The sequence below is a fragment of the Tachyglossus aculeatus genome, chromosome Y4, assembly GCF_015852505.1.
Source record: "Tachyglossus aculeatus isolate mTacAcu1 chromosome Y4, mTacAcu1.pri, whole genome shotgun sequence".
Classification (NCBI taxonomy): Eukaryota; Metazoa; Chordata; class Mammalia; order Monotremata; family Tachyglossidae; genus Tachyglossus; species Tachyglossus aculeatus.
Genome location: NC_052096.1, coordinates 4,874,957 through 4,902,161, shown reverse-complemented (window position 1 = coordinate 4,902,161; position 27,205 = coordinate 4,874,957). Strand labels below are relative to the sequence as shown.

At 50.8% G+C, this 27,205-nt stretch overlaps 2 protein-coding genes across 2 annotated transcripts in view; one reads left to right on the top strand and one right to left on the bottom strand.

The window, feature by feature from the left end:
- ZAN (zonadhesin) overlaps positions 1–8,050 on the top strand; it is a 41,290-nt gene extending 33,240 nt beyond the window's left edge. The window contains exons 35-42 of the mRNA XM_038768242.1: positions 187–357; positions 1,632–1,771; positions 4,195–4,394; positions 4,480–4,618; positions 6,647–6,790; positions 7,209–7,308; positions 7,602–7,648; positions 7,822–8,050. Of these exons, the coding sequence (XP_038624170.1) occupies positions 187–357; positions 1,632–1,771; positions 4,195–4,394; positions 4,480–4,618; positions 6,647–6,790; positions 7,209–7,308; positions 7,602–7,648; positions 7,822–7,862 (982 nt within the window). The 3' untranslated portion in view covers positions 7,863–8,050. The remainder of the gene's footprint in view (positions 1–186; positions 358–1,631; positions 1,772–4,194; positions 4,395–4,479; positions 4,619–6,646; positions 6,791–7,208; positions 7,309–7,601; positions 7,649–7,821) is intronic.
- A 3,830-nt stretch (positions 8,051–11,880) lies between these two features.
- The window catches only part of EPHB4 (EPH receptor B4), a 38,120-nt gene continuing 22,795 nt past the window's right edge, over positions 11,881–27,205 (bottom strand). Inside the window, exons 13-17 of the mRNA XM_038768595.1 lie at positions 24,605–24,820; positions 21,481–21,630; positions 20,548–20,741; positions 16,783–16,938; positions 11,881–12,928 (exon numbers count right to left, since the gene is read on the bottom strand). Of these exons, the coding sequence (XP_038624523.1) occupies positions 12,796–12,928; positions 16,783–16,938; positions 20,548–20,741; positions 21,481–21,630; positions 24,605–24,820 (849 nt within the window). The 3' untranslated portion in view covers positions 11,881–12,795. The remainder of the gene's footprint in view (positions 12,929–16,782; positions 16,939–20,547; positions 20,742–21,480; positions 21,631–24,604; positions 24,821–27,205) is intronic.

The following is a 27,205-nucleotide window of genomic DNA, read 5'->3' as shown; positions in this document are numbered from 1 at the left end:
CTGCCTCTCACCAACCCCATTAAGTCGCTACGGGAGGGCCAGCCAGTGTCCAGTTTAAAGCAAATCCCCCCCTCCCCGTGGCTGACAGGCAGATGGGGCCCCCCCCCCTCGCCTCCCCCACCCTCTGACCTCTGCCTCTGTGCCCCCTCCTCACCTGGGTCTCTCCCTCCACTTTCCCACCCCCAGGGCCGCATCCGAGGAGGAGGACGGAGAGAGCGACTCTGGCTTCGACTTGTCCGGGTGTACGGAGGAGCAGCTGCGGGTCATCAACGGCAGCCAGCACTGTGGGGCCATTTCCGACCCCCACGGCCCCTTCACCCCCTGTCACAGCCTGGTCGACCCCCAATCCTTCCAGAAGTATGAGCAGGCACTAAGGGGGAGTGAGGGTGGAGCGGGGACGGCGGTGGGGGTCTCCTCCCAGAACTCTTTCCAGCCCACCAGCTTGATTGCATCATGACCATCATGGGTTCTGATCCCAGCTCCTCCACTTGTCTGCTTTGTGGACTTGGGCAAGAAACTTAATTTCTCTGTGCCTCAGTTGCCTCATCTGTAAAATGGGGATTAAGAGACTGTGAGCCCCATGTGGGCCAGGGATTGTGTCCAACCCTATTTTCTTGTAACCACCCCAGCACTTAGAATGGTATGTGGCAGGTAGTAAGCGCTGAAGAAATGCCACAGTTATTATTTTTATCATAACTGTACCAATAATAACTGTGGTATATGTTAAGCCCAGATTAGGTGCCCAGCCCTATGCTAAACACTGGGGGAGGTCCAGGATACTCAAGCCGACATGAAGCTCACAGTCTATAGGGGAGGAGTACAGGTATTGAAAGCCCATTGAAAGCCCATTAGAGAAGCAGCGTGGATCAGTGGAAAAGAGCCTGGGCTTTGGAGTCAGAGGTCACGGGTTCAAATCCTGGCTCCTCCAGTTGTCAGCTGGGTGACTTAGGGCAAGTCACTTCACTTCTCTGTGCCTCAGTTCCCTCATCTGTAAAATGGGGATGAAGACTGTGAGCCCCCCGTGGGACAACCTGATCACCTTGTAACCTCCCCAGTGCTTAGAACGGTGCTTTGCACATAGTAAGCACTTAATAAGTGCCATTATTATTATTAATTTGACAGAAGAGGAAACTGAGGCCCAGAGAAGTGAAGCGGCTTGCCCAGGGTTCCACATCAGGCAGGTGGTGGAGCCAGAGCTAGAACCCAGGTCTTCTGACACCCAGCCTTTTTTTTTTTACAGTATTTATTAAGCATTTACTATGTTCCAGGCACTGTACTAAGCGTTGGGGTAGATACACTCTAAGCATGTGGGACACAGTCCATGTGCCCCATGGGTCTCAGAGTCTTCATCCCCTTCCTTTCCTTCATTCATTCAATCGTATTTACTGAGTGCTTACTGTGTGCAGAGCACTGTACCAAGCGCTTGGGAAGTCCAAGTTGGCAACATATAGAGACGGTCCCTACCCAACAGTGGGCTCAGATGAGGTAACTGAGGCCCAGAGAGATGAAGCAGCTTTCCCAAGTTCGCCCAGCACTGGAATTAGAACCCAGGTCCTCCTACCTCGCAGGCCCCCGGGTCCTCCTGATTTTCTCTCTCTGTCTCTCCCTCACCCCGATCCCTCCTGCTGCAGTGACTGTCTGTTTGACCTCTGTGCGATCCAGAGTCAGACCGAGGCCCCAGAGCTGCGTTGTCAGAGCTTCACCGTCTACGTAGCCGCCTGCCAAGAGCAGGGAGTCCCACTTCTGGGCTGGAGACGGAGCCTGAACTGCGGTGAGACCCCGGCCACTCTCCCTCGCTCCCCCGGACCACCCCCGGACTGCCCCAAACATCCTCCGATCAATCCATCCATCCATCCGTTCAATCCATCCATCCATCCCTCCGTCATCTCTACTGAGCGCTTACCATACGCAGGATAAACCCATCAGTGATATTTATTGAGAGCTTACTATGTGCAGAGCACTGGCTGTTGATGATGATGATGATGATGGTATTTGTTAAACGCTTACTATGTGTCAAGCACTGTTCTAAGCGCTGGGTATTCATTCAATCAATCAATCAATCAATCAATCATATTTATTGAGCGCTTACTGTGTGTAGAGCATTGTACTAAGCGCTTGGGAAGTACAAGTTGGCAACGTCTAGAGACAGTCCCTACCCAACAGTGGGCTCACAGTCTAGAAGGGGGAGACAGAGAACAAAACCAAACATATTAACAAAATAAAATAAATACATTCATTCAGTTGTATTTACTGAGTGCTAACTGTGTGCAGAGCACTGGACTAAGCGCTTGATGATGATGATGATGGTGTTTGTTATGCGCTTACGATGTATCAAGCACTGTTCTAAGCCCTGGGTATTCATTCAGTCATTCAGTTGTATTTACTGAGCGCTAACTGTGTGCAGAGCACTGGACTAAGCGCTTGATGATGATGGTGGTGTTTGTTATGCGCTTACCATGTGTCAAGCACTGTTCTAAGCGCTGGGTATTCATTCATTCATTCAGTTGTATTTACTGAGCACTAACTGTGTGCAGAGCACTGGCTGTTGATGATGATGATGATATTTGTTAAGCACTTACTATGTGTCAAGCACTGTTCTAAGCGCTGGGTATTCATTCATTCAGTCCACCAATGGGCTCACAGTCTAGAAGGGGGAGACAGAGAACAAAACAAAATATATTAACAAAATAAAATAAATAGAACGTGGGGCTCAGGGTCTAAGGGGGAGGGAGGACAGGTATTGAAGTCCCAATTTCCAGGTGAGGAAAGTGAGGCACGGAGCAGTTAAGTGACTTGTCCAAGGCCTCACCACCTCAATTCTGTCCCCCTGCCTCTAACCGTGTACATCACTGTCGGCAGGGAAAGTGTCTTTTCTATTCTGTATTCTATTTATATTCTAATAGAGAAGCAGCGTGGTGAAGTGGATACAGCACAGGCTTGGGAGTCGGAAGGTCATGGGTTCTAATCCCACCTCTGTCACGTGTCTGCTCTGTGGCCTTGAGCAAGTCACTTGACTTCTCTGGGCCTCAGTTACCTCACCTGTAAAATGGGGACTGAGCCCGTGAGCCCCACATGAGACAGGGACGGTATCCGACCCGATTTGCTACTATCCACCCCAGCGCTTAGTACAGTGCCTGGCACATAGTAGGCGCTTAACAAATACCACAATTATTATCGTTCTATAGTACTCTCCCAAGCATTTAGTACAGTGCTCTGCACGCAGTAAGCACTCAGTAAATACAATTGACTGACTGACTGTGAGTGTGTGTGTATGTGTGGGTGGGTGGGTGACTTTGACTTTAATAATAATAATAATAATGGCATTTATTAAGCACTTACTATGTGCAAAGCACTGTTCTAAGCGCTGGGAACAGTGCCCGCCCTGTCCCCTCCACTCGCCTTTTCTGGTTATTGTCTGTCTCCCCCTTCTAGACTGTGAGCCCACTGTTGGGTAGGGACCGTCTCTACATGTTTCCAACTTGTACTTCCCAAGCGCTTAGTACAGTGCTCTGCACACAGTAAGCGCTCAATAAATATGACTGAAAGAACTGCCTGATGTGGAAGGAGTAGACAATCACATCTTGTTTTAGTCACATTTCCACCCCTCCAGGACAACCTTAGTGTGGGTCTTCATAATAATAATAATAATAATGTTGGTATTTGTTAAGTGCCTACTATGTGCCAAGCACTGTTCTAAGCACTGGGGTAGATACAAGGTAATCAGGTTGTCCCACGAGGGGCTCACAGTCTTCATCCCCATTTTACTGATGAGGGGACTGAGGCACAGAGAAGTGAAGTGACTTGCCCAAAGTCACACAGCTGACAATTGGCGGAGCTGGGATTTGAACCCATGACTTCTGACTCCAAAGCCCGGGCTCTTTCCGCTGAGCCACGCTGCTTCCCTGTGATGATTCTTCTTCACGATTTGGTCAAACCCTCTCTTGCATCCTCCTTTCAGGCTCCTCTGCCTGGAGGCATTTTGACCCTTGTTCCGCCCTGCCCTACAGGACCCAGGGTGGCAGAATATGCTGGAAAGGATTATCTTTCAGGTGTGAATCCGAGTGCCCAAAGTCACACAGCTGACAATTGGCGGAGCCGGGATTTGAACCCATGGCCTCTGATTCCAAAGCCCGGGCTCTTCCCACTGAGCCACGCTGCTTCTCTAAGGCTTCTCTTGGCTGGTCCACCCCACAGAAATGTCCTGCCCAGCTAACACCGTGTACCAGGGCTGCATGACCCCGTGTTCGTCCAGCTGCGCGGAGCTGGCGGCCCCCGTGGAGTGCGCGGGGCCCTGCGAGGAGGGCTGCGCCAGCCTCCCGGGCCACGTCTACAGCGGCCTGGACAGCCTGCCCCTGCGGAGCTGCGGCTGCACACGTGGCGCCCGCTACTATGAGGTGAGGCCGGGGTGGGCCGGGAGCCCCGAGGTTGGGGGGGACCCCAAGGCGTCGAGGCCCTGACCCCTTCCTTGCATCCTCCTAGCTGGGGGAGACCTCCGTGAGCCAGGACTGCTCCGAGCGCTGCAGCTGCATCGGCTCCGGCACCCTGCACTGTCAGCCCATGAGCTGCGAGCCCGGGAAGATCTGCGCCCTGGCCAACCACACCTGGGGATGCTTCCAAAGTGAGCCTTATCTCCTTCCCCTCCCCACAGCATCTGTATATATACATATATACAGATGCATATATACAGATACAGATACATACATATATATATACATATATATGCTCATATATACATATATACATGTATGTATATATACATACATATATGCATATGTATACATATATACTTGTATACATATATACTTTCCCACCCTGGGGTGGAGGTGGACACAAGCAGCATGAGCTGGGAGGCTCCATTAGCCTCAGGACCGACGGAGACTACAATTTCCATGATCCTCTGGAATCTGTTGCTATATATACAAGTATATATATATTTGTACGTGTTTAGTACTCTATTTTATTTGTACATATTTATTCTGTTTATTTTATTCTGTTATAATATGCTTTGTTTCGCTGCCCAGATTGTCTTTGTCCAGAAACGCTCTGGGCATGTTACTCCCCTCCTCAAAAATCTCTAGTGGCTACCAATCAGTCTGCACATCAGGCAGAAACTCTTCACCCTGGGCTTCAAGGCTGTCCATCCCCTCGCCCCCTCCTACCTCACCTCCCTTCTCTCCTTCTCCAACCCAGCCCGCACCCTCTGCTCCTCCGCCGCTAATCTCCTCACCGTTAGGCCTCGTTCTCGCCTGTCCCGCCATCGACCCCCGGCCCCCGTCCTCCCCGGGGCCTGGAATGGCCTCCCTCTGCCCATCCGCCAAGCTAGCTCTCTTCCTCCCTTCAAGGCCCTACTGAGAGCTCATCTCCTCCAGGAGGCCATCCCAGATTGAGCCCCTCTCTTCCTCTCCCCCTCGTCCCCCTCTCCATCCCCCATCTTACCTCCTTCCCTTCCCCACAGCACCTGTATATATGTATATATGTTTGTACATATTTATTACTCTATTTATTTATTTATTTATTTTGCTTGTACCTATCTATTCTATTTATTTTATTTTGTTAGTATGTTTGGTTTTGTTCTCTGTCTCCCCCTTCTAGACTGTGAGCCCACTGTTGGGTAGGGACTGTCTCTATATGTTGCCAGCTTGTACTTCCCAAGCGCTTAGTACAGTGCTCTGTACACAGTAAGAGCTCAATAAATACGATTGATTGATTGATTGATTGTCTGTCTCCCCCTTCTAGACTGTGAGCCCACTGTTGGGTAGGGACCATCTCTATATGTTGCCAACTTGTATTTCCCAAGCGCTTAGCACGGTGCTCTGCACACAGTAAGCGCTCAATAAATACGATTGAATGAATGAATGAATGAATTAGCTGGCTGGCCCACTCTCCGCCAACCCCTCAGGAGACAGGACTACCCCCTCCACCAGCCCCCGACTCAGCAGTCGCACCCCCCACTGGCCCCCGAATCAGTGGCGTCCAAGCCAGTAGGCCCACCCCTCTACCCCCGCCACAGTGCCACAGTGGCGTCCCGGCCCCCCAACACCGACCCACCATCAGGGAGAGAGAGGCCCAGACTGGTCCAACTCCAGCCACCGGTAGACTGGGAGAAACAGAGTCTCAGAGGATGCCTCCTTTTCTCCCTGAGCTCTCCCTCCACGCCAGCTCTACACCTCAGGTAGAAGCAGCCAACTTGTTGCCAACTTGTACTTCCCAAGCGCTTAAAACAGTGCTCTGCACACAGTAAGCGCTCAATAAATACGATCGATGATGATGATGATGAAGCAGCTTGGCTCAGGGAAAAGAGCCCGGGCTTTGGAGTCAGAAGTCATGGGTTCAAAGCCCGACTCTGCCAGTTGTCAGCTGGGTGACTTTGGGCAAGTCATTTCACTTCTCTGAGCCTCAGTTACCTCATCTGTAAACTGTGAGCCCCCCATGGCACAACCTGTTCACTTTGTAACCTCCCCAGCGCTTAGAACTGTGCTTTGCATATAGTAAGCGCTTAATAAATGCCATCATTATTATTATTATTAAGGCCGCAGTGAGCTCCCGCCCCAGGGAACCTCCTTCCAGGGACCCTCGGCCACCGACTGAGGTCGGCCCCCTGGTTGCCCTCCGTCGGCCCTCTGCTCAGGCCCCCTCTTCTCCACAGAGGGCCCCTGCCTCCAGAACCCGTGTCGGAACGATGGGCAATGCCAGGAGAAAGGTGGTGACAACTTCATCTGCGAATGCGAGCCCGGCTACGGTGGGCCCCTCTGCAGTGAGCTTCGCGATGACCCCAGCTCCACCGAATCTGGTAAGAGAAAGCTCCCGTCCTCCCATAACCCCCTCCACCCCTTCTTCCTAGTGCCCCCTCCCAGATGAACCACATCCCCCATGAGCTCTTAGGGTGAGGGAGCAACAGATTCCAGAGGATCATGGAAATTGTAGTCTCGATCGGTCCTGAGGCTAATGGAGCCTCCCAGCTCATGCTGCTTGTGTCCACCTCCACCCCAGGGTGGGAAAGAGGAGAAGAGGAAACCTTCTTTTATATCCTCTCGTTGCTCTGGTCTTCTCACAAACCGCTGAGCCAATTCTGCCTCCATCAGGACGGGCAGCCATCCCTGAAGCCGATGTTCTCTCTAAGCAGGGAAGGAGCTTGGGGGCAGCTGGGGTGGGATGGAAGGGACAGGGAATTCCCGCTCAAGGCTTGTCTCCGCTCTCCCTTCCAGAAGAAGAGAACCACCTCCTGGCCATCCTGTTAGGCGTTCTGATCCCCGTGGCCGTGATTGTGCTCATCGTGAGCGGAGTCTTGATCTACCGGAGGCGGAAGAAGTGAGAGCGGGCTTGGGGCGGAGGGTCGGGGGAAGGTGGGAATTTCTGGATGGGGCAGGGGACAGGGACGGCGGTGGGAGGCTGCAGTCGGGGCCAGGGGAAGAGGACGGCTGGAAGTCTGGGACCGCGTCGGAGACCGGAGAGGGGGAGAGGGGATGGGATGCGGAGAAGGGGGTGGGCGTGGGAGGTCAGTGAGAGATCTTGGGGAGGCAGGGGAATGGGGATTTGGGGAACGGAGGAGAAGCCCAGATAGAGGCACCCTTGAACTTCTCCATGTGTTCTCCTCCCCGCAGCCTGGGAAAACATAGGGTGAACGAAGAAATTATCCTGCCAAGTGAAGGTGAGGAGCAGGAGGAGTCAAATGCATGGGTCCCCGGGGGTTGGGGGGTGTAGGGGGCTGAGGACTAGGGTCCTCAGGGGTGCGGGGGCCCGAAAGCCAGGAACGGGGAATAGGGCCCCCATGTTCTGAGAGCCACCTCTCACTCCCCCACCTCCATTCCACTCTCCCATCAGATTTAATCCACGAGGGCACCGTGAAGATCACCAAGTTCTAAATTGGCTCCCAATGAACCGGGAGGCCCGGCTCCTCCCATCCTTCAGACATCACTTGCCCCTCCACCATCCCCATCTCCACAGCCACGGTCCCCTCCAAGGGACCGAGGTAGTCCTCATCCTGCTGAATGTCCCCTGTTGTCCTCTCTGCACACAGTAAGCAGTCAATAAATGCCACTGATTGATTAAATGAAGGCTGGGCCTCAGCTGGACACTTGCGTCCCCGAGGTGGGAAAGAGCGAGTCGAAATGCTTTGGATGTTGTGCCCTGGGGAACCCTGCTCGGTGGGCTAGGAGCGAGTGGGGATCTGGGGTGGGGAGGCCGGATTGTGGCAAGGGGGCCGGTGGGATTTGGGGGGAAGCCACCGGTGCTAAGCATCCCCCGGAGACGGAGCCTCAGTCCGGCCCACCCGCTTCACCCCACTGATGCCAGCCTACTCACTGTGTCCCCTCTATCTGTCAACTCTTCATTCATACCCTCCCTCCCCTTTAATACCCAACAGACCCCTCAGGCCTCCCCCCTTTTATAGCCCTCCTCAAGAATGGCATAGCAGACAGAGCCCAGGCCTCGGAGTCAGAAGGTCATGAGTTCTAATCCCGGCTCCGCCACCTGTCTGCTGTGTGACCTCGGCAAGTCACTTCACTTCTCCGAAGCCTCAGTTACCTCATCTGTAAAACGGGGATTGAGATTGTGAGCCCCACATGGGACAGGGACTGGGTCCAAATTGATTTGCTTCTATCCACCCCAGCGCTTAGTTCAGTGCTACCACAGTAAACGCTTAACCAATACCACAATTAATATTATTGTTATTATTAAAATCCCATCTCCTCCAAGAAACCTTCCCTGGCTAACCTCTCATCTCCCCTCCCTATTCTTCCCCGCATCGTGTCACATATACCCTTGGATTCACACCCCCTAAAACACTTTTTAAATCCTCTCTCCAGCCTCACAGTCCTTACATCCAAGTCCTTATATTCTGTTACTTCCCCTCCCTGTAATAATGCAGTGCTCTGCACAGTAAGCGCTCAATAAATACGATTGAATGAATTTATTTTATGTCTGCCTCCCCAACTAAATTGTAAGCTTGTAGGCAAGGATTTGTCTGCTTACTTTCCTGCAGTCTCCCAAGCACTTACTACAGACAACTGGCAGAAGGGCAGTGTCACCAACTGTATTGTCCTCTCCCAAGCGCTTAGTACAGTGCTCTGCACACCATCAGTGCTCAATAGATACCATTAATTGACCGACTTGGGGAACAGAACGGAGCCGTGGTGAGGGCCGAGGCCTAAAGAGAAGCAGCGTGGCTCGATGGAAAGAGCACAGGCTTGGGAGTCGGAGGTCGTGGATTCATATCCCGGCTCTGCCAATTGTCAGCTGTGTGACCTTGGGCAAGTCACTTAGCTTCTCCGTGCCTCAGTTCCCTCATCTGCAAAAGGGGAATGAAGACTGTGAGCCCCCCGTGGGACAACCTAATGACCTTGTATCCTCCCCAGCGCTTAGAGCAGTGCTTTGCACATAGTAAGCGCTTAACAAATGCCATCGTTATTATTATTATTACAGTACTCTGCCCGCTGACTGAGATTCTTCCACATCTCTGAGGAACTCCCCAAATTCAGACCTGTAACTGGAGGTGGGGAGGGGAAGGAGGAAGAAAAGGGACCCCAGGGCCTAGGCTGGTGTTATCTCCCCTGCTCCCACCCCTCCTCATCTGGTCGTCTCTGACGTCTCATCTTCAGCCCAAACAATCTCTGACAGAGTTGACCCGCCTCCTCATCCCCATCACTTCACACGGCAAGAGACAAACAGGAGACAAAGATGATTAGAAGCAGCGGGGCCTAGTGGAAAGAGCACGGCCTTGGGAGTCAGAAGACCTGGGTTCTAATCCAGCCTCAGGCTCTGTCAATTGCTTGTGTGTGATCTCGGGCAAGGCATTTCTCTGGACCTCAGTTGCTTCGACTGTAAAATGGGGATTCAATGACTGTCCTCACTCCTGTTCAGACTGTGAGCCCCGTGGGGGACGGGGACCTTGTCCAAACTGATTAACTTGTATCTATCCCAGCACTTAGAACAGTGCTTGACACATAGTAAGCACTTAACAAATACCTTAATAACAATAATACTGATAATGAGAGACAATTAGAAGCAGGTAAGAGAGAGAGAGGCTGAGAGACAATGAACTGAGTCTCTTACTTGGGGAGATACAATTTGGATTTCCTCTCACTGCAATGCTTCCTCTTCCCCTATAATAATAATAATAATTGTGACATTCATTAAGTGCTGACTATGTGCCAGGCACTGTACTAAGCACAGGGGTAGGTGTTAGCTTTGTGACCTTGGGCAAGTCACTTCACTTCTCTGTGCCTCAGTTACCTCATCTGTAAAATGGCGATTAAGACTGTGAGCCCCACGTGGGACAACCTGATTACCTTGTATCCCCCCCCCAGTGCTTAGAACAGTGCTTTGCACATAGTAAGTGCTTAACAAATGCCATCAAAGCAGCGTGGCTCAGTGGAAAAGCCCGGGCTTTGGAGTCGGAGGTCATGGGTTCAAATCCCGGCTCCACCACTTGTCAGCTGTGTGACTTTGGGCAAGTCGCTTCACTTCTCTGGGCCTCAGTTCCCTCATCTGTAAAATGGGGATTAAGACTGTGAGCCCCCCGTGGGACAACCTGATCACCTTGTATCCCCCCAGCGCTTAGAACAGTAAGCACTTAATAAATGCCATCAATATTATTATTATTATTATTATCACCAAAGTCACACAGCTGACAAGTGGCAGAGCCGGGATTAGAACCCATGACCTCTGGCTCCCAAGCCCGTACTCTTTCCACCAAGCCACGCTTAGTATGTGCCAGCAGTGTGGGGATAGATACAAGCACATCAGGTTGGACACAGCCCCTGTCCCACGTGGGACTCAAAATCCCCATTGTCCAACTGAGGGACCTGAGGCCCAGAGAAGTGACGCGACTTCCCCCAGGTCACACAGCAGACAAGTGGCGGAGCCGGGATTAGAACCCACATCCTTCCGACCTCCAGGCCCGGGCTCCATCCACTAGGCCTCTGGACTGTGACGCCCTTGTGGGACAGGGACCGTCTAACCCGATCTTCTTACATCTGCCCCGGCGCTTAGCACGGCGCTTAGTACAGGGAGCTGGGGGAAGGAGGGTGGGGGTTCTTGGGTGCAGAAAGGGGTCTCACAGGGCAGGAGGGAACCGAAAATTTGGGGTGTCCGCAAAGATGTTGATGTGCCACCAGGAGACGTCCCGAGGGAGGAGCTGGGTGGCGGGGCCCAGAGTTTCCAATTCCATGCCAGGATCTCAAAACCCTCCCCTCCAAGCCCCCCGCCCCCCAACAAGGCTCCTCCCTGACTTTTCTGAGGAGGGTGGAGAGGCAGACACCCAGATGGACTCCTGCCCCCTCCTCCCACCCCCCAATCTCCCCAGGGGCTGGGAGAACCGGCCTGGGCGGCCTCCTCAATGGGGAATTGTCCTCCCAGCCCAGTGCCACACGTGGGGGAAGAGGAGGGGGAGCCCCCAGCCTGCCACCCTTCCCCCACAGCCAGGCCAGACCCCCATCCTGGCCCCCAGCTCCCCCTTGGCTGTCAACATCTGGAGCACATCTGTCTCCCCTTTACTGACCCACCCCCTGCCTTCCCAACTCCCTCTCCAGCCCTGGCCGCCCCCCTCCCAAACCAGGTCTGCAGGGAGAGGGGGAGGGGGACGGGAAAGATGGGGTGAGGCGGGAGAGGGGAGGGGGGCAGGGAGAAGGGCGGCCCCACCCCGGAGATGCCTTGGGCTGTTGGCAGCGCCAGCCGGAGCCGTTAGGAACAGAACAGCTGCCTCCACATGACTCATCCCTATCCCCCTCTTCTCTCCCTCTTCCCCCCCATCACACCCCGAGGGAACCAGGAACACCCACCCCCTTCCCCTGAGCACCCCCCGAATCCCCTGGGGACTCAGGTGTCCTCTTCCCCAGTTCCTCCTCTCTCACCAGCCAGGCTTCCAGTCTGTTTCTTCTGGCTTTTTATTTATACAAAAACAAATTCTTTATAACTTAAGGACCTTTCCCCCCACCGACCCACAGGGCTGGGCTGGGCTGGGCTGGGGTCCTCACTCCCTGGATCTCCCCCCAGCCCTAAAATCAAAGCTGGGGGGGGGGGGGTTTCCATGGCTGGGGGTGGTCCCCAACTGGGGGTCGGGGGGAGATGAACAGGCCTGTGGCAGATGGGTTTCGAAGGGTCCAGGTAGCCCGGATCCCTCCAGTTTCAACGGTATTAGGGGGTCATGGGGAGTGTGTTCCCCCTGACCCGGGAGAGACCCAAGCGAGAGGCAGAAGAAGACATTTTTAAAAAAGCAAAAAAAAAGCCTTCAATATGAAGGTGGCAGATACCAAGGAAAAAGGAAGTCAGAAGGGGTGGAGGGAGGGGGAACGTGGCTGGGTACACACAGTGACAACAATGTTGCTTCCCGGGAGCTTGTGACATCATTTCTTCCCCGTGTGACACCATGTTTGGTTCCCCATAACCTCTCAGGGCAGTGACCACAAAGAGCACCCTCCCCAAACACACCTGCACCCCTTTGTGATTTCTTTGGTTTGTGACCCCAAGGAGAGGGAGGAGAGGGAAAAAGTGGGGGGGTAGCAGGGTGAGAGGGGACCCCAAGAAAGAGGCCCAGCCCCGCTCCCCGCCCTCAAGGGTGGGTAGGGGGCCTTTTCCCGGTCCCTTGGTCTTCCCCAAACCCCCACCCCAATCCTCCATGTCCCCCCAAAGCTGAGGGAAGGTAGGAGTCTACCCACAGTCTCCCCCAACTGGGGTTCTTCCCCCAGACCCCCACGGTTCCATGAGTTCAAAGTGCAATCCCGCGCTTGGGTCCTCCCCAGCCCCTCCTCCGGGCAGGGTCCTGGGCTGACAGGAGGGGCGAGGCTGGGGGGCGACGGGTCAGTACTGCGGAGCCGGGGTCCCCGGCCCGGACGCCGACCCTCCGGGCTTGGCCTGTGTCTTCATGTGCTGGACGCTCGTCAGAATCTTCTTCTGGTGTCCAGCCAGGGTCACCCCGATCCGGAGCAGGTCCCTGAGAGGGGAAGGAGAAGGAGGTAATAATAATAATAATAATAATAATGGCATTTATTAAACACTTACTATGCGCCAAGCACTGTTCTAAGCTCTGGGGAGGTTACAAGGTGATCTATTTATTTTATTTTGTTAATATGTTTGGTTTTGTTCTCTGTCTCCCCCTTCTAGACTGTGAGCCCACTGTTGGGTAGGGACGGTCTCTATATGTTGCCAACTTGGACTTCCCAAGCGCTTAGTACAGTGCTCTGCACACAGTAAGCAATTCAATAAATACGATTGATTGATTGATCAGGTTGTCCCACGGGGGTCTCACAGTCTTCCTCCCCATTTTACAGATGAGGTGACTGAGGCCCAGAGAAGTGAAGTAACTTGCCCAAAGTCACACAGGTGACAGTTGGCGGAGCCGGGATTTGAACCATGACCTCTGACTCCAGAGCCCGGGCTCTTACCACTGAGTACAGAAAGGGGGTCAGCCCCTTGCCCCGGCCACAAACTCTTGCCCTCTCCCTGTCTCTGTCTCTCTTTGTCTCTAACAAGTGGCTCAGCCTCTTTTTATGGTTTTCACAAAGGGGTCTCCCCACATTCTGGTTACGGCTCTCAAACTCTTTCCCTGTGCCCCTTTCCCACTTGGGGCCACCAGCCAATCAACCAGCACCGGGCTCATCGATTTCACTAATCGTCGAGTAAATCTCCACTCGGCTGGTCAGAGGAGCTGGGGGCAGCGCCAGTCGCGGAGGGACCAGAGGAAGATGAGGAGCGTGGAGATGGGGGTGTCAAGCCTTGCCCCTCGGGCTCACCAGGAGACATAGATGGTGAGAGAAACGGACCCAAGGTGAGACAGAGGCAGAGAGCCTTCAAGGGAGTAGGAAACAAGAGGCAGAGACACAGAATCTGAAGGGAAAGAGAGATGCCCAGAGAGAGACTGAGGGGGAAGGAGACATAAGGAGACAGAGAGACCAAGAGAAACTCTGAGGGGAAAGGGGGAGAGGAGAAAGAGAGACATAAAGAGACAGAGAGATTAAGAGAGACTCTGAAGGAAAAGAGAGAAAATGAGAGAAAGAGAATCTGAGGGAGACTGAAGGGGGAATAGAGACATAAAGAGACAGAGAGGCCAAGAAAGACTGAGGGAAAAGAGAAACAAAGAGATCGAGCCTGAGGGGAAAGAGACAGAGACCCAAAGAGAGACTGAAGGTGGGAAATAGAGACATAGAGAGAGACCCAGGGAGACTCTGAGGGGAGAGAGACTGGGGGGAAAAGAGGCAGAGAGATGCAGAGAGAGTCCGAGGAGAAGGATTCAGAGACCCAGACCCACTGAAGGTGGGAAATGGAGACATAAAAAGACAGAGAGACCCAAGGAGACTCTGAGGGGAGAGAGACCGGGGGGAAAAGAGGCAGAGAGATGCAGAGAGAGTCTGAGAGAAGGATTCAGAGACCCAGACCCACTGAAGGTGGGAAATAGAGACATATAGAGACAGAGAGACCCAGGGAGACTCTGAGGGGAGAGAGACTGGGGGGAAATGAGACAGATAGATGCAGAAAGAGTCTGAGGAGAAGGATTCAGAGACTCAGAGAGAAACTTGTTGTGAGGGTGGGGGGGGTGGGGGGAGAAGGGGGTTCAGACTTGAAGAGACAGAGACCTAGAGAGATGCTTAGGAGAAAGAGACAGAGACACAAAGGGATTGGAGGATAGAGATATAGTCAGAGACGCAGAGACTCAGTGAAGGTATGGGGGCAAGATAGGTAAACAGCGAGGAAAAAAAAATGAACCAGAGCAGAATCAAGATAGAGAGGAATAAATAGCTACAGCCAGGCCGAGAGGAGGAAGTGGGAAGAATGATTGTGGAAAGGGCATAAAGGCAGGAGAGGAAGTGAAAGAAAGGAAAAAAGAGGAAAGGGAAATGGGGGCAGGAAGGGGAATGAGTGTGGAGAGTCAGGAAGAGAAGTGATTACGGAGAAGAGGGCGGGGTGGGGAGTCAGGGAAACAGGGGGGTGGCGGGGTGGGGGTGGGGGGGGGGAGGGAAGTAAGGACCAGGCAGGGGAGAGAAAGAGAAAAGGCTGGGGAAAGCAGAGAGAAGAGAGGGAGGAAAAAGAGTCTGTGGAAAAGGAGGATGAGAAAAGTGAGGAAAAGAGAGAAGAGGGAGAAAGAGAGGGAAAGGCAATGCCATTGTACAAGTCTGGGCACATAATGTTTTAGGTATTGGTGCTAAATTTCTTCCAAAGAGCACGGTAAATATTAGTGGGCAAGGGAAGGGACTTGCCGAGAGGGGGAAAGGGAATGGAGAAAGACAGGAAGCAGGAGAGAAGGAAAATGGGAAAAAGATGATTTGTGGGTCAGAGATCCAGAGATGGGTGGGAACTATGGCCCGTGTAGCCCGAGCCCCCGACCACAACTCCAGGGGTATAATTTATTTATTTCTACTAATGTTTGTCTCCTGCTCTAGACTGTAAACTCGTGGGCGGTGAATGTGTCTGTTCATTGTTCTACTGTGCTCTCCCAAATACTTAGTACAGTAATAATAATAATAATAATGGCATTTGTTAAGCGCTTACTATGTGCAGAGCACTGTTCTAAGCACTGGGGAGGTTACAAGTGATCAGGTTGTCCCACGTGGGGCTCAGAGTCTTAATCCCCATTTTACAGATGAGGGAACTGAGGCACAGAGAAGTTAAGTGACAGTACTCTGCACACAGTAAGTGCTCAATAAATACAATTGGCAGACTGACTGACTAGACTATAAGCTCATTGTGGGCAGGAAATGTGTCTGTTAACTGTTCTATTGTTCTCCCCCAAGCGCTTAATACGGTGATGATGACGATGATAATGATGGTATTTGTTATGCGCTTACTCTGTGCCCAGCACTGTTCTAAGAGCTGGGGTAGATACAAGGTGATCAGGTTGTCCCACGTGGGGCTCACAGTCTCAATCCTCAATCAATCGTACTTATTGAGCGCTTACTGTGTGCAGAGCACTGTACTAAGCGCTTAAATCCTCATTTTACAGATGAGATTACTGAGGCGCAGAGAAGTGAAGCGACTCACCCAAAGTCACACAGCTGATAAGTGGCGAAGCCGGGATTAGAACCCACGACCTGTGGTTCTTTCCACTACGCCACTCTGGTCCCACAGTGCTCTGCACACAGTGAGTGCTCAATAAATACAATTGACTGACTAGACTGTAAGCTCGTTGTGGGCAGGGAGTGTGTCTGTTTACTGTTCTATTGTCCTCTCCCAAGGGCTTAGGACAGTGCTTTGCACCCAGTAAGCGCTCAATAAATACGATTGCATGAATGAGTGAGTGAAGGCCCTACTGAGAGCTCAAGGCCCTACTGAGAGCTCACCTCCTCCAGGAGGCCTTCCCAGACTGAGCCCCTTCCTTCCTCTCCCCCTCGCCCCCTCTCCATCCCCCCCATCTTACCTCCTTCCCTTCCCCACAGCACCTGTATATATGTATATATGTTTGTACATATTTGTTACTCTATTTATTTATTTTACTTGTACATATCTATTCTATTTATTTTATTTTGTTATTATGTTTGTTTTTGTTCTCTGTCTCCCCCTTTTAGACTGTGAGCCCACTGTTTGGTAGGGACTGTCTCTATATGTTGCCAACTTGTACTTCCCAAGCGCTTAGTACAGTGCTCTGCACACAGTAAGCGCTCAATAAATACGATTGATGATGATGATGATGAATGAATGAATGAGCATTGAGGGTGCAGGTCAGCGGGGTTCAGTCTGGGTTCCCCCCCAACCCTCAGCGTAGGGTTGGCCGGGTCTCCCGCAGCTCCAGTTTCCCTCCCGAGTCCGTCGCCTCCTCTCCGGTCTCCCCCGTCCGCTCCCGGCCCCGGGACTCACTCGGCCGAGATCTGGCTGACCAGCTCGAAGGAGTTGAAGCCGGCCGCCGTGAAGCTGTCCTCGTATCTGCCCATCTTGATGGCCCGCAGCCATTCTCCCACCGAGCCGAAGGCCGAGAAGTGGGGGAACCGCTGGTCCAGGAGCGGGTGGGAGGCCCTGGGGAGGGGAAAAAGTTTTGGGGGGCACGGTCCTGAGCATTCACTTAGAACCTTAATGCTTAGTTCAGTGCTCAAGCGCTTCCAGTGCTTAGTACAGTGCCTCCAATATAGTAAGTACTTCACAAATACCATAATTATTGATAGTAGTAGTCAATGTTCATTCATTCCATCGTATATATTGAGCACTTACTGCGTGCAAAGCGCTTACTAAGGGCTTGGGAGAGTACAATATAACAATAATCATAATGATGGCATTTGTTAAGCGCTTACTATGTGTAAAGCACTGTTTTAAGCGCTGGGGGGATACAAGGTGATCAGGTTGTCCCACGTGGGGCTCACAGTCTTAATTGCCATTTTACAGCTGAGGTAACTGAGGCTCGGAGAAGTGAAGTGACTTGCCCAAGGTCACACAGCAGACATGCGGTGGAGCCGGGATTCGAACCCATGACCTCGGACTCCAGAGCCCGGGCTCTTTCCACTGAGCCACGCTGCTTCTCTATGGTACTTGTTAAGCACTTACTCTGTGCCAGACACTGTTCGAAGCGCCGGGGTGGATAATAATAATAGTAATAATGATGGCATTTATTAAGCGCTTACTATGTGCAAAGCACTGTTTGAAGTGCTGGGGAGGTTACAAGGTGATCAGGTTGTCCCACGGCGGGCTCACAGTCTTAATCCCCATTTTACAGATGAGGTTACTGGATCCAAGCAGATCCAAGCGCTTAGTACAGTGCTCTGCGCACAGTAACTGCTCAGTAAACACGACTGAATGAATGAATGGGTTGGACACAGTCCCCGTCCCCACTCACAGTCTCAATCCCTATTTTACAGATGAGGGACCTGAGGTGCAGAGAAGTGAAGTGACTTGACCAAGGTCACCCAAGAGATGAGTGGCGAAGCCGGGATTAGAACCCATGACCTTCTGATGCCCAGGCCCGGGCTCTAGCCACTCCACCATGCTGCTTCCAGGCTGGGAGTCAGGGCCCCTGGATTCTAACCCCACTTGCCAGAGGGATGACCTGGGACGAGTCACTTCCCTTCTCTGGGCCTCAGTTTCCTCATCTGTAAAATGGGGATTCAGTATAGCAATTCCCCGCCTCAGGCTGTGAGCCCCACGCGGAACAGAAGCTGAGTCCAATCTGACTGTCTTATCTACCCCAGTGCTTGGTACGTAGTAACCGCTGAACAAATACCACAGTTATTATCGTTATCTGCGTATCTGTATGCCCAATCATTTATTGATCGAGTTAGTTCATTCCGGGTATTTGGGCTACTACCTGATATAGTCGATTTTCCCTCCTCCTCCCCCCGAAACCGGTAAATTTAGGTCTCCCTGCCTCTCCCCAGCTGACTGGAAGCCCTTTTATGACCCCCTCTCCATCCCCCCGTCTTACCTCCTTCCCTTCCCCAGAGCACCTGTATATATGTATATATGTTTGTACATATGTATTACTCTATTTATTTATTCATTTATTTTACTTGTACATATCTATTCTATTTTGTTTTGTTAATATGTTTGGTTTTGTTCTCTGCCTCCCCCTTCTAGACTGTGAGCCCACTGTTGGGTAGATACTGTCTCTATATGTTGCCAACTTATACTTCCCAAGTGCTTAGTACAGTGCTCTGCACACAGTAAGCGCTCAATAAATACGATTGATTGATTATGGTACTTGTCAAGTGCTTTCACTCATTCATTCGATCGTATTTATTGAGCGCTTACTAGGATACTGCACTAAGTTACAGTGCAATGCTCTGCACTGTACTAATCACTTGGGAGAGTACAATAGAACAATAAACAGACACATTCCCTACCCACAGTGAGCTTACAGTCTAGAGGGGGAGACAGGCATTAATAGAAATAAATAAATTATAGATACGTACTGTGCCAAGCACTGGGGTAGATATGAGTTATACAGGTTGGACACAGTTTCTTCCTCTGCCCCATCTCCCTGACTCTCTCCCTTTGATCTACCCCACTCCTCGCCCCACAGCACTTGTGTATATATGTACTTATTTATGTTGCCAACTTGTACTTCCCAAGCGCTTAGTACAGTGCTCTGCCCACAGTAAGCGCTCAATAAATATGATTGAATGAATGAATGAATGAATTTATAATTATAATTCTATTTATTTTTATTAATGATGTGTATATATCTAGAATTCTTCTTATTTATAATAATGCCTGTTCACTTGTTTTGAAGTCTGCCTCCCCTTTATAGACTGTGATCCCGTTGAGGGCAGGAATTGTCACTATTTGTTGCTGAATTGTACTTCCCAAGCGCTTAGTACAGTGCTCTGCACCCAGTAAGCGCTCAATAAATATGACTGAATGAATGAATGAACATGGGACTCACAGCCTAAGTACGAGGAAGTAATGGACTGGTGAAATATCACTGATTGATGGATTGCTTAAATACCATTAGCTGATGGATTATTAAATACTATTAATTGATGGATGCATTAAACACCATTGATGGACGGATAGATTAAATATTGGCCGAGGGATTCATTAAATACCATGGGCTGATGGACTGATTACAAAGCATTGATTGGCAGACTGATTAAATACCATTTACTGATGGATTGATTAAAGAGCACTGACGGACGGATTGGTTAACTAGCATTGATGGGCTACAGAAGCAGCTGAGCCTAGATGATAGAGCCCGGGCCTGGGAATCAGAAGGACCTGGGTTCTAATCCTGGCTCCGCCACTTGTCTGCTTTGTGACTTGGGCAAGTCTCGTCACTCCTCTGGGCCTCAGTTTCCTCATCTGTACAATAGGGATTAAGACTGTGAGCCCCATGTGGGACAGGGACTGTGTCCAACCAGTGTGGCTCAGTGGAAAGAGCTCGGGCTTTGGAGTCAGAGGTGATGGGTTCGAATCCCGGCTCCCCCACATGTTTGCTGTGTGACCTTGGGCAAGTCACTTAACTTCTCTAAATCTCATCTGTAAAATGGGGATTAAGACTGTGAGCCCCACGTGGGACAAACTGATCACCTTGTATCCCCCCCGCGCTTAGAAGGAGCGGCGTGGCTCAGTGGAGAAGAGCACGGGCTTTGGAGTCAGGGGTCATGGGTTCGAATCCTAGCTCTGCCACATGTCTGCTGTGTGACCTTGGGCAAGTCACTTAACTTCTCTGAGCCTCAGTTACCTCATCTGTAAAATGGGGATTAAGATTGTGAGCCCCATGTGGGACAACTTGATCACCTTGTATCCAGCGCGTAGAACAGTGCTCTGCACATAGTAAGCGCTTAACAAATGCCATCATTATTATTATTATTAGAACTGTGCTTTGCACACAGTAAGCACTTAACAAATGCCATTATTATTATTATTATTATCTTGTATCTACCCCAGCGCTTGGAACAGTGCTTGGCATATTGTAGGCACTTAACAAATACCATTATTAGTAGTAGTGGTAATAATAACAATAATAATAATAATCTTGACCATGGCCCGTTCTGGCAGAGGCGGGTCCTCGAAGGATGGTGTCTTCTGGGGGCAGGGTCCCGGTCTCCCCTTGCCCCAGCAGCTGGGGCGTTGGGAGGATGGTTGAGGGAATGGAGGGCCCTCCCCCCATCTCCCGCCCCCCACCCCGTCCCTCACCCGCCATTGTCTCGAGCCACAATCTTGAGGCTGGCCGGGTTCCGGATGAGCTTGTCCAGGGCGCTGACCACTTGCGGAAACCGAGGCCGGGCGTTCCGGTCCTTCTGCCAGCAGTCCAACATGAGTTGGTGCAGAGCCGTCGGACATTCCGGGGGCGGGGGCAGTCGATAGTCCTGCTCGATGGCGTTGATCACCTGCGGGGTGGGGGTGAGGGGGGCCGGGGTCAGGGGATGGCTGACTCTGGGGGGCCGTGACCCCTGCCTCCTCCTCTAGACTCTCAGCTCGTTGTGGGCAGGGAATGTGTCTCTTTTCTTGCTCTAGCATCCTCTCCTAAGCACTTAGTACAGCGCTCTGCCCATAGTAAGCGCTCAATACATACAACCGAATGAATGAATCTCACCCCCGCCCCACCCCGGGGGCAGCTACGAATCACAAGCTCCCGTGATAGTGGGTCCTGAGTTGGAGCGAGTAACGGTCCGCAGCCTTCTGACAGCAGGGAAGCAGCGTGGCTCAGCGGAAAGACCACGGGCTCGGGAGTCAGAGGTCATGGGTTCTAATCCCAGCTCCGCCACACGTCTGCTGTGTGACCTTGGGCAAGTCACTTCACTTCTCTGAGCCTCAGTTCCCTCATCTGTAAAATGGGGATTAGGACTGTGAGCCCCATGTGGGACAACCTGATCACCTTGTATCTCCTCCAGCGCTTTGAACAGTGATTCGCACATAGTAAGCGCTTAACAAATGCCATTATTATTATTATTATTATTATTATTCTGCTCCCCACTGAGAGGCAGCTGGCTGAGAGTTGGTGTGAGGATGCCAGCCACCAACAGCACCCCACTATCCCGGAGAGCTTCGGCGCGTCCTGCTCTGGGGTGGAGATGGGGGGGTGGCCAGGGTGGATTCGAGGGGGACGCGGATGGGGGGAGCACATACATCCTGGTTGCTCATGTCCCAGTAGGGCCGCTCTCCGAATGACATGACCTCCCACATGACGATTCCGTAGCTCCAGGCGTCGCTGGCCGACGTGAACTTGCGGAAGGCGATGGCCTCGGGGGCCGTCCAGCGGATGGGGATTTTCCCGCCCTGCAAGGAGAGATTGGGGTATGGGAGGAGAATCCTCACCCCCCCCACCCCGTCTGGACCAGCTTCTCCCTCCCAATGCCCGATCCTCCCCCTACTCTTCGAGAAACAGGGTGGGATCGTGGACAGAGCCCGGGCAGAAAATCAGGAGACTGGTTCTCTTTTTCATTATTATTATTGTTAATATTATTTTAATATGTTATATATTTTATATACATATGGATATGCTGCATAATACAATGTTAATATTGTATATTTGATGCGATGTATATTATAATTGTGATATATAACATATTAACATATTTTACTTATACGATATATTAATATATTATAGCTGTGTTGTATTAATATAATTACATCTCATGATATTGCTACTGTATGGTGTTATACATTATAATGCATATTCTATTATGATTATAATCATAATCCAGGAGGCCTTCCCAGACTGAGCCCCTTCCTTCCTCTCCCCCTCGTCCCCCTCTCCATCCCCCCATCTTACCTCCTTCCCTTCCCCACAGCACCTGTATATATGTATATATGTTTGTACATATTTATTACTCTATTTATTTATTTATTTTATTTGTACATATCTATTCTATTTATTTTATTTTGTTAGTATGTTTGGTTTTGTTCTCTGTCTCCCCTTTTTAGACTGTGAGCCCACTGTTGGGTAGGGACTGTCTCTATGTGTTGCCAATTTGTACTTCCCAAGCGCTTAGTACAGTGCTCTGCACATAGTAAGCGCTCAATAAATATGATTGATGATGATGATGATGATGATTATGTACTGTGTTATATTGTTATTAATATAATTACATCTCATGATATTGCTATTGTATCGTGTTACATATTATAATGTATATTCTATTACGATTATATACTGTGTTATACTGGCATGTTAATGTATTATATTATAGTACATTATATTACTATGTTCGTATATGCTAATATGCTATTACATTATTATAAAATAATGATGATAATAATAATCATCCCAGCTCCACCACCTGCCTGTTGGGTGGCCTCGGGCAAGTCACTTACCTTCTCTGGGCCTCAGTTTCCTCATCAGCAAAATAAAATACCTGTTCTCCCTCCCCCTTAGGCTGTGAGCTTTGTGTGGGACAGGATCATTCATTCAGTCATATATATTGAGCACTTTCTGTGTGCGAAGCACTGTACTGAGCACTTGGGAGAGTGCAATAGAACAATAAACAGACACATTCCCTGCCCACGATGAGATTACAGTCTGCGGGGGGAGACAGACATCAAGAGAAATAAAGAAATGACGGATATGGACATAAGTGCTGTGGGGCTGGGAGGGGGGAAGATGAACGGGAATGAGTCAGGGAGACGCAGAGGGGAGTGTCCGGTATGATTATCCTCTGTCCTATCCCAGCGTTTAGCACAGTACAAAAGTGCTAGACTGTACAGTGCTAGACTGTAAGCTTGGTTTAGGCAGGACATGTGTCTGTTCTATTGTACTCTCCCAAGGCTGATCACCTTGTATCCTCCCCAGTGCTTGGAACAGTGCTTTGCTCATAGTAAGTGCTTAATAAATGCCATTATTATTATTATTATTACTGTATATGTTTATTATTCTATTTTACTTGTACATATTTATTCTATTTCTTTTATTTTGTTAATATGTTTTGTTTAGTTGTCTGTCCCCCCACTTCTAGACTGTGAGCCCGCTGTTGGGTAGGGACCGTCTCTATATGTTGCCAACTTGTACTTCCCAAGCGCTTAGTACAGTGCTCTGCACACAGTAAGCGCTCAATAAATACGATGGAATGAATGAATGTTTATATGTTTGTATATATTTATTACTCTATTTTACTTGTACATATTCTATTTATTTTATTTTGTTAATATGTTTTGTTTTGTTGTCTGTCCCCCCCTTCTAGACTGTGAGCCTGCTGTTGGGTAGGGACCATCTCTATATGTTGCCAACTTTTACTTCCCAAGCACTTAGTACAGTGCTCTGCACACAGTAAGCGCTCAATAAATACGATTGAATGAATGAATGAATGAAAGGTGTTTACTAAACACTGTAGTTAGTACTCTTCCCAGAGTCCCTGATCCCCATACCAATCAATCAATGGTATTTATTGACTGCTTACTAGGTGCAGGGCACTGTACTAAGCGCTTGAGGGAGTTGGCAGGTATGTTCCCTGCTTAACCCCAGTTTCTCAGAGGTTGACGAGAATTTCTATCTTCCCAGTGCAACAGAGGAAATAAACTAGAACGTGTCCGTTTATTGCTGTATCGTCCTCTCCCAGGAGCTCCATAAATACGACTGAACGCTTGAACTTTCATTCATTCATTCATTCAATCGGATTTATTGAGCGCTTACTGTGTGCAGAGCACTGTACTGAGCGCTTGGGAAGTAAAAGTTGAGAGGCAGCGTGGCTCAGTGGAAAGAGCCTGGGCTTTGGAGTCAGAGGTCATGGGTTCAAATCCCGGCTCTGCCACTTGTCAGCTGTGTGACTTTGGGCAAGTCACTTCACTTCTCTGTGCCTCAGTTCCCTCATCTGTAAAATGAGGATTAAGACTTTCTCTGTGCCTCAGTTCCCTCATCTGTAAAATGAGGATGAAGACTGTGAGCCCCCCGTGGGACAACCTGATCACCTTGTATCTCCTCTAGTGCTTAGAACAGTACATAGTAAGCGCTTAATAAATGCCATTAAAAAAAAAAAAAAACATATAGAGACGGTCCCTTCCCAACAACGGGCTCACAGTCTAGAAGGGGGAGGCAGACAACAAAACAAAATACGTTAACAAAATAAAATAAATAGAATAGTAAATATGTACAAGTAAAATAAATAGAGTGATCAATCCGGTGCTGTGGGGAGGGGAAGGAGGTAGGGCAGGGGGGATGGGGAGAGGGTTTGAACGAGCCGACCATCCCCCTAACAACACGGGCATCGTGGTTCCGTTCGGATTCACCCTTCCAGGGAAAAAAACGCCAATGTCCTACCAGGGAGCTAGTGTAGGTGGGGTCGGACGAGTTCTCCTCCAGAAAGCGGGAAAGACCAAAGTCGGACACCTTGCACACCAAGTTGCTGTTGACCAGGATGTTCCGGGCGGCCAGGTCGCGGTGGACGTAGCTCATCTCGGCCAGGTAGCGCATGCCCGAGGCGATGCCCCTCAGCACGCCCACCAGCTGGATGGGCGTGAACTGGCCATCATTCAGCTGATCGCCGCCGCCGCAGGGAGAAGGAGAGGAGACGGAGAGTCAGAGAGGGGGGCAGCGGGAGGGGTGGAGGCCGGCTCTGGGGAGGGAAGCCCGGCCCTCAAAAATCCTCAAAATTCCTCAAAAATCTCCAGTGGCTACCAATCAATCTGCGCATCAGGCAGAAACTCCTCACCCTGGGCTTCAAGGCTGTCCATCCCCTCGCCCCCTCCTACCTCACCTCCCTTCTCTCCTTCTCCAGCCCAGCCCGCACCCTCCGCTCCTCTGCCACCGCTAATCTCCTCACCGTACCTCGTTCTCGCCTGTCCCGCCATTGACCCCCGGCCCACGTCATCCCCCGGGCCTGGAATGTCCTCCCTCTGCCCATCCGCCAAGCTAGCTCTCTTCCTCCCTTCAAGGCCCTACTGAGAGCTCACCTCCTCCAGGAGGCCTCCCAGACTGAGCCCCTTCCTTCCTCTCCCCCTCATTCCCCTCTCCATCCCCCCCATCTTACCTCCTTCCCTTCCCCACAGCACCTGTATATATGTATATATGTTTGTATATATTTATTACTCTATTTATTTATTTTACTTGTACATATCTATTCTATTTATTTTATTTTGTTAGTATGTTTGGTTTTGTTCTCTGTCTCCCCCTTTTAGACTGTGAGCCCACTGTTGGGTAGGGACTGTCTCTATATGTTGCCAATTTGTACTTCCCAAGTGCTCAGTACAGTGCTCTGCACATAGTAAGCGCTCAATAAATATGATTGATGATGATATGATGATGACGGGGAGTCCAGCCGGCCACGAAGCAGGAGCCCGTCGGAAGCTTCACACGGGGTGGCAGGGATTGGCCGAGAGAGTGGTTCGTTCGATTGAATTTATGGAGCGCTTACTGTGTGCAGAGCACTGGACTAAGCTCTCAGGGGAGGAGCGTCCCAGCTGGGGACAGCCCGGGGGGGCGGCTGAGGCTGGGGAGGAGCCTCCGGAGAAGCAGCGGGGCCTGGTGGGGAGAGCCCGGGCTTGGGAGTCAGAAGGAACTGGGTTCTAATCCCGGCTCCGCCACATGTCCAACCCGATACCCTCTCTAGACTGTGAGCACATTGTGGGCCGGAAAGTGTCTGTTTGGGGTTTTTTTATGGCATTTATTAAGTGCTTACTATGTGTAAAGGACTGTTCTAAGCGCTGGGAAGGTTACAAGGAGATCAGGTTGTCCCACGTGGGGCTCACAGTCTTAATCCCCATTTTACAGATGAGGTAACTGAGGCCCAGAGAAGTGAAGTGACTTGCCCAAAGTCACACAGCTGACAAGTGGCGGAGCCGGGATTTGAACCCATGACCTCTGACTCCAAAGCCCGGGCTCTTTCCACTGAGCCACACTGCTTCTCTGTTCTTATAGTGTACCCTTCCAAGCACTTAGTACAGTGCTTTACACACAGTAAGTGCTCAATAAATACGATTGAATGAATGAATGAATGAATGAATGAATGAATGAATGAAAGTGTCTGCTGTGTGACCTTGGGCAAGTCACTTCACTTCTCTGGGCCTCAGTTCCTTTATCTGGAAAATGGGGATTGAGATGGTGAGCCCTGTATGGGACAGGGATTATGTCCCACCCAATTATCTTGTATGTACCCCAGCGCTTAGTACGTTCCCTGGCCCATAGTAAGCGCTTAGCAAATACTATTATTATTATTATTATTATTTGCTGCATACTACTTGAAAGACCAGCTACAGCTGGGGAAGAGCATTTCAATTGGGTACAGCCCAGAAAGACTACTGAGGCTGGGGAGGAGCCTCTCGGCAGCATAAAACCCAGAGGACCAGCTGTAGCTGGGAAAGAGCATCTCAGCTGGGTACATTCATTCATATTTATTGAGTACTTACTGTGTGCAGAGCACTGTACTGAGCACTTGGAAAGTACAATTCAGCAGTAAAAAGAGACAATCCCTGCCCACACTGGGTTTACAGTCTAAAGGGGGGGCGGGGGGGGTCCAGAGAAGCAGCATGGCATAGTGGATAGACCCCGGGCCTGGGAATCAGAAGGTCATGGGTTCTAATCCCGGCTCTGCCACTTGTCTGCTGTGCGACCTTGGGTAAGTCACTTCACTTCTCTGGGCCTCAGTGACCTCAACTGGAAAATGGGGATTGAGACTGTGAGCCCCACGTGGGACAGGGACTGTGTTCAACTGGATTTGCTTGTATCCACTCTAGCGCTTAGTACAGTGCCTGGCACATAGCAAGCGCTTCACAAATACCATAATTATTATAATTATTATTACTATTACAGCCCAGAGGGACGGCTACAGCTGGGAAAGAGCGGCTCGGTTGGGGACAGCCCAGGGGGACGGCTGAGGTTGGGGAGGAACGTCCCGGCCACGTATAATCCGGAGGACCGACCGAG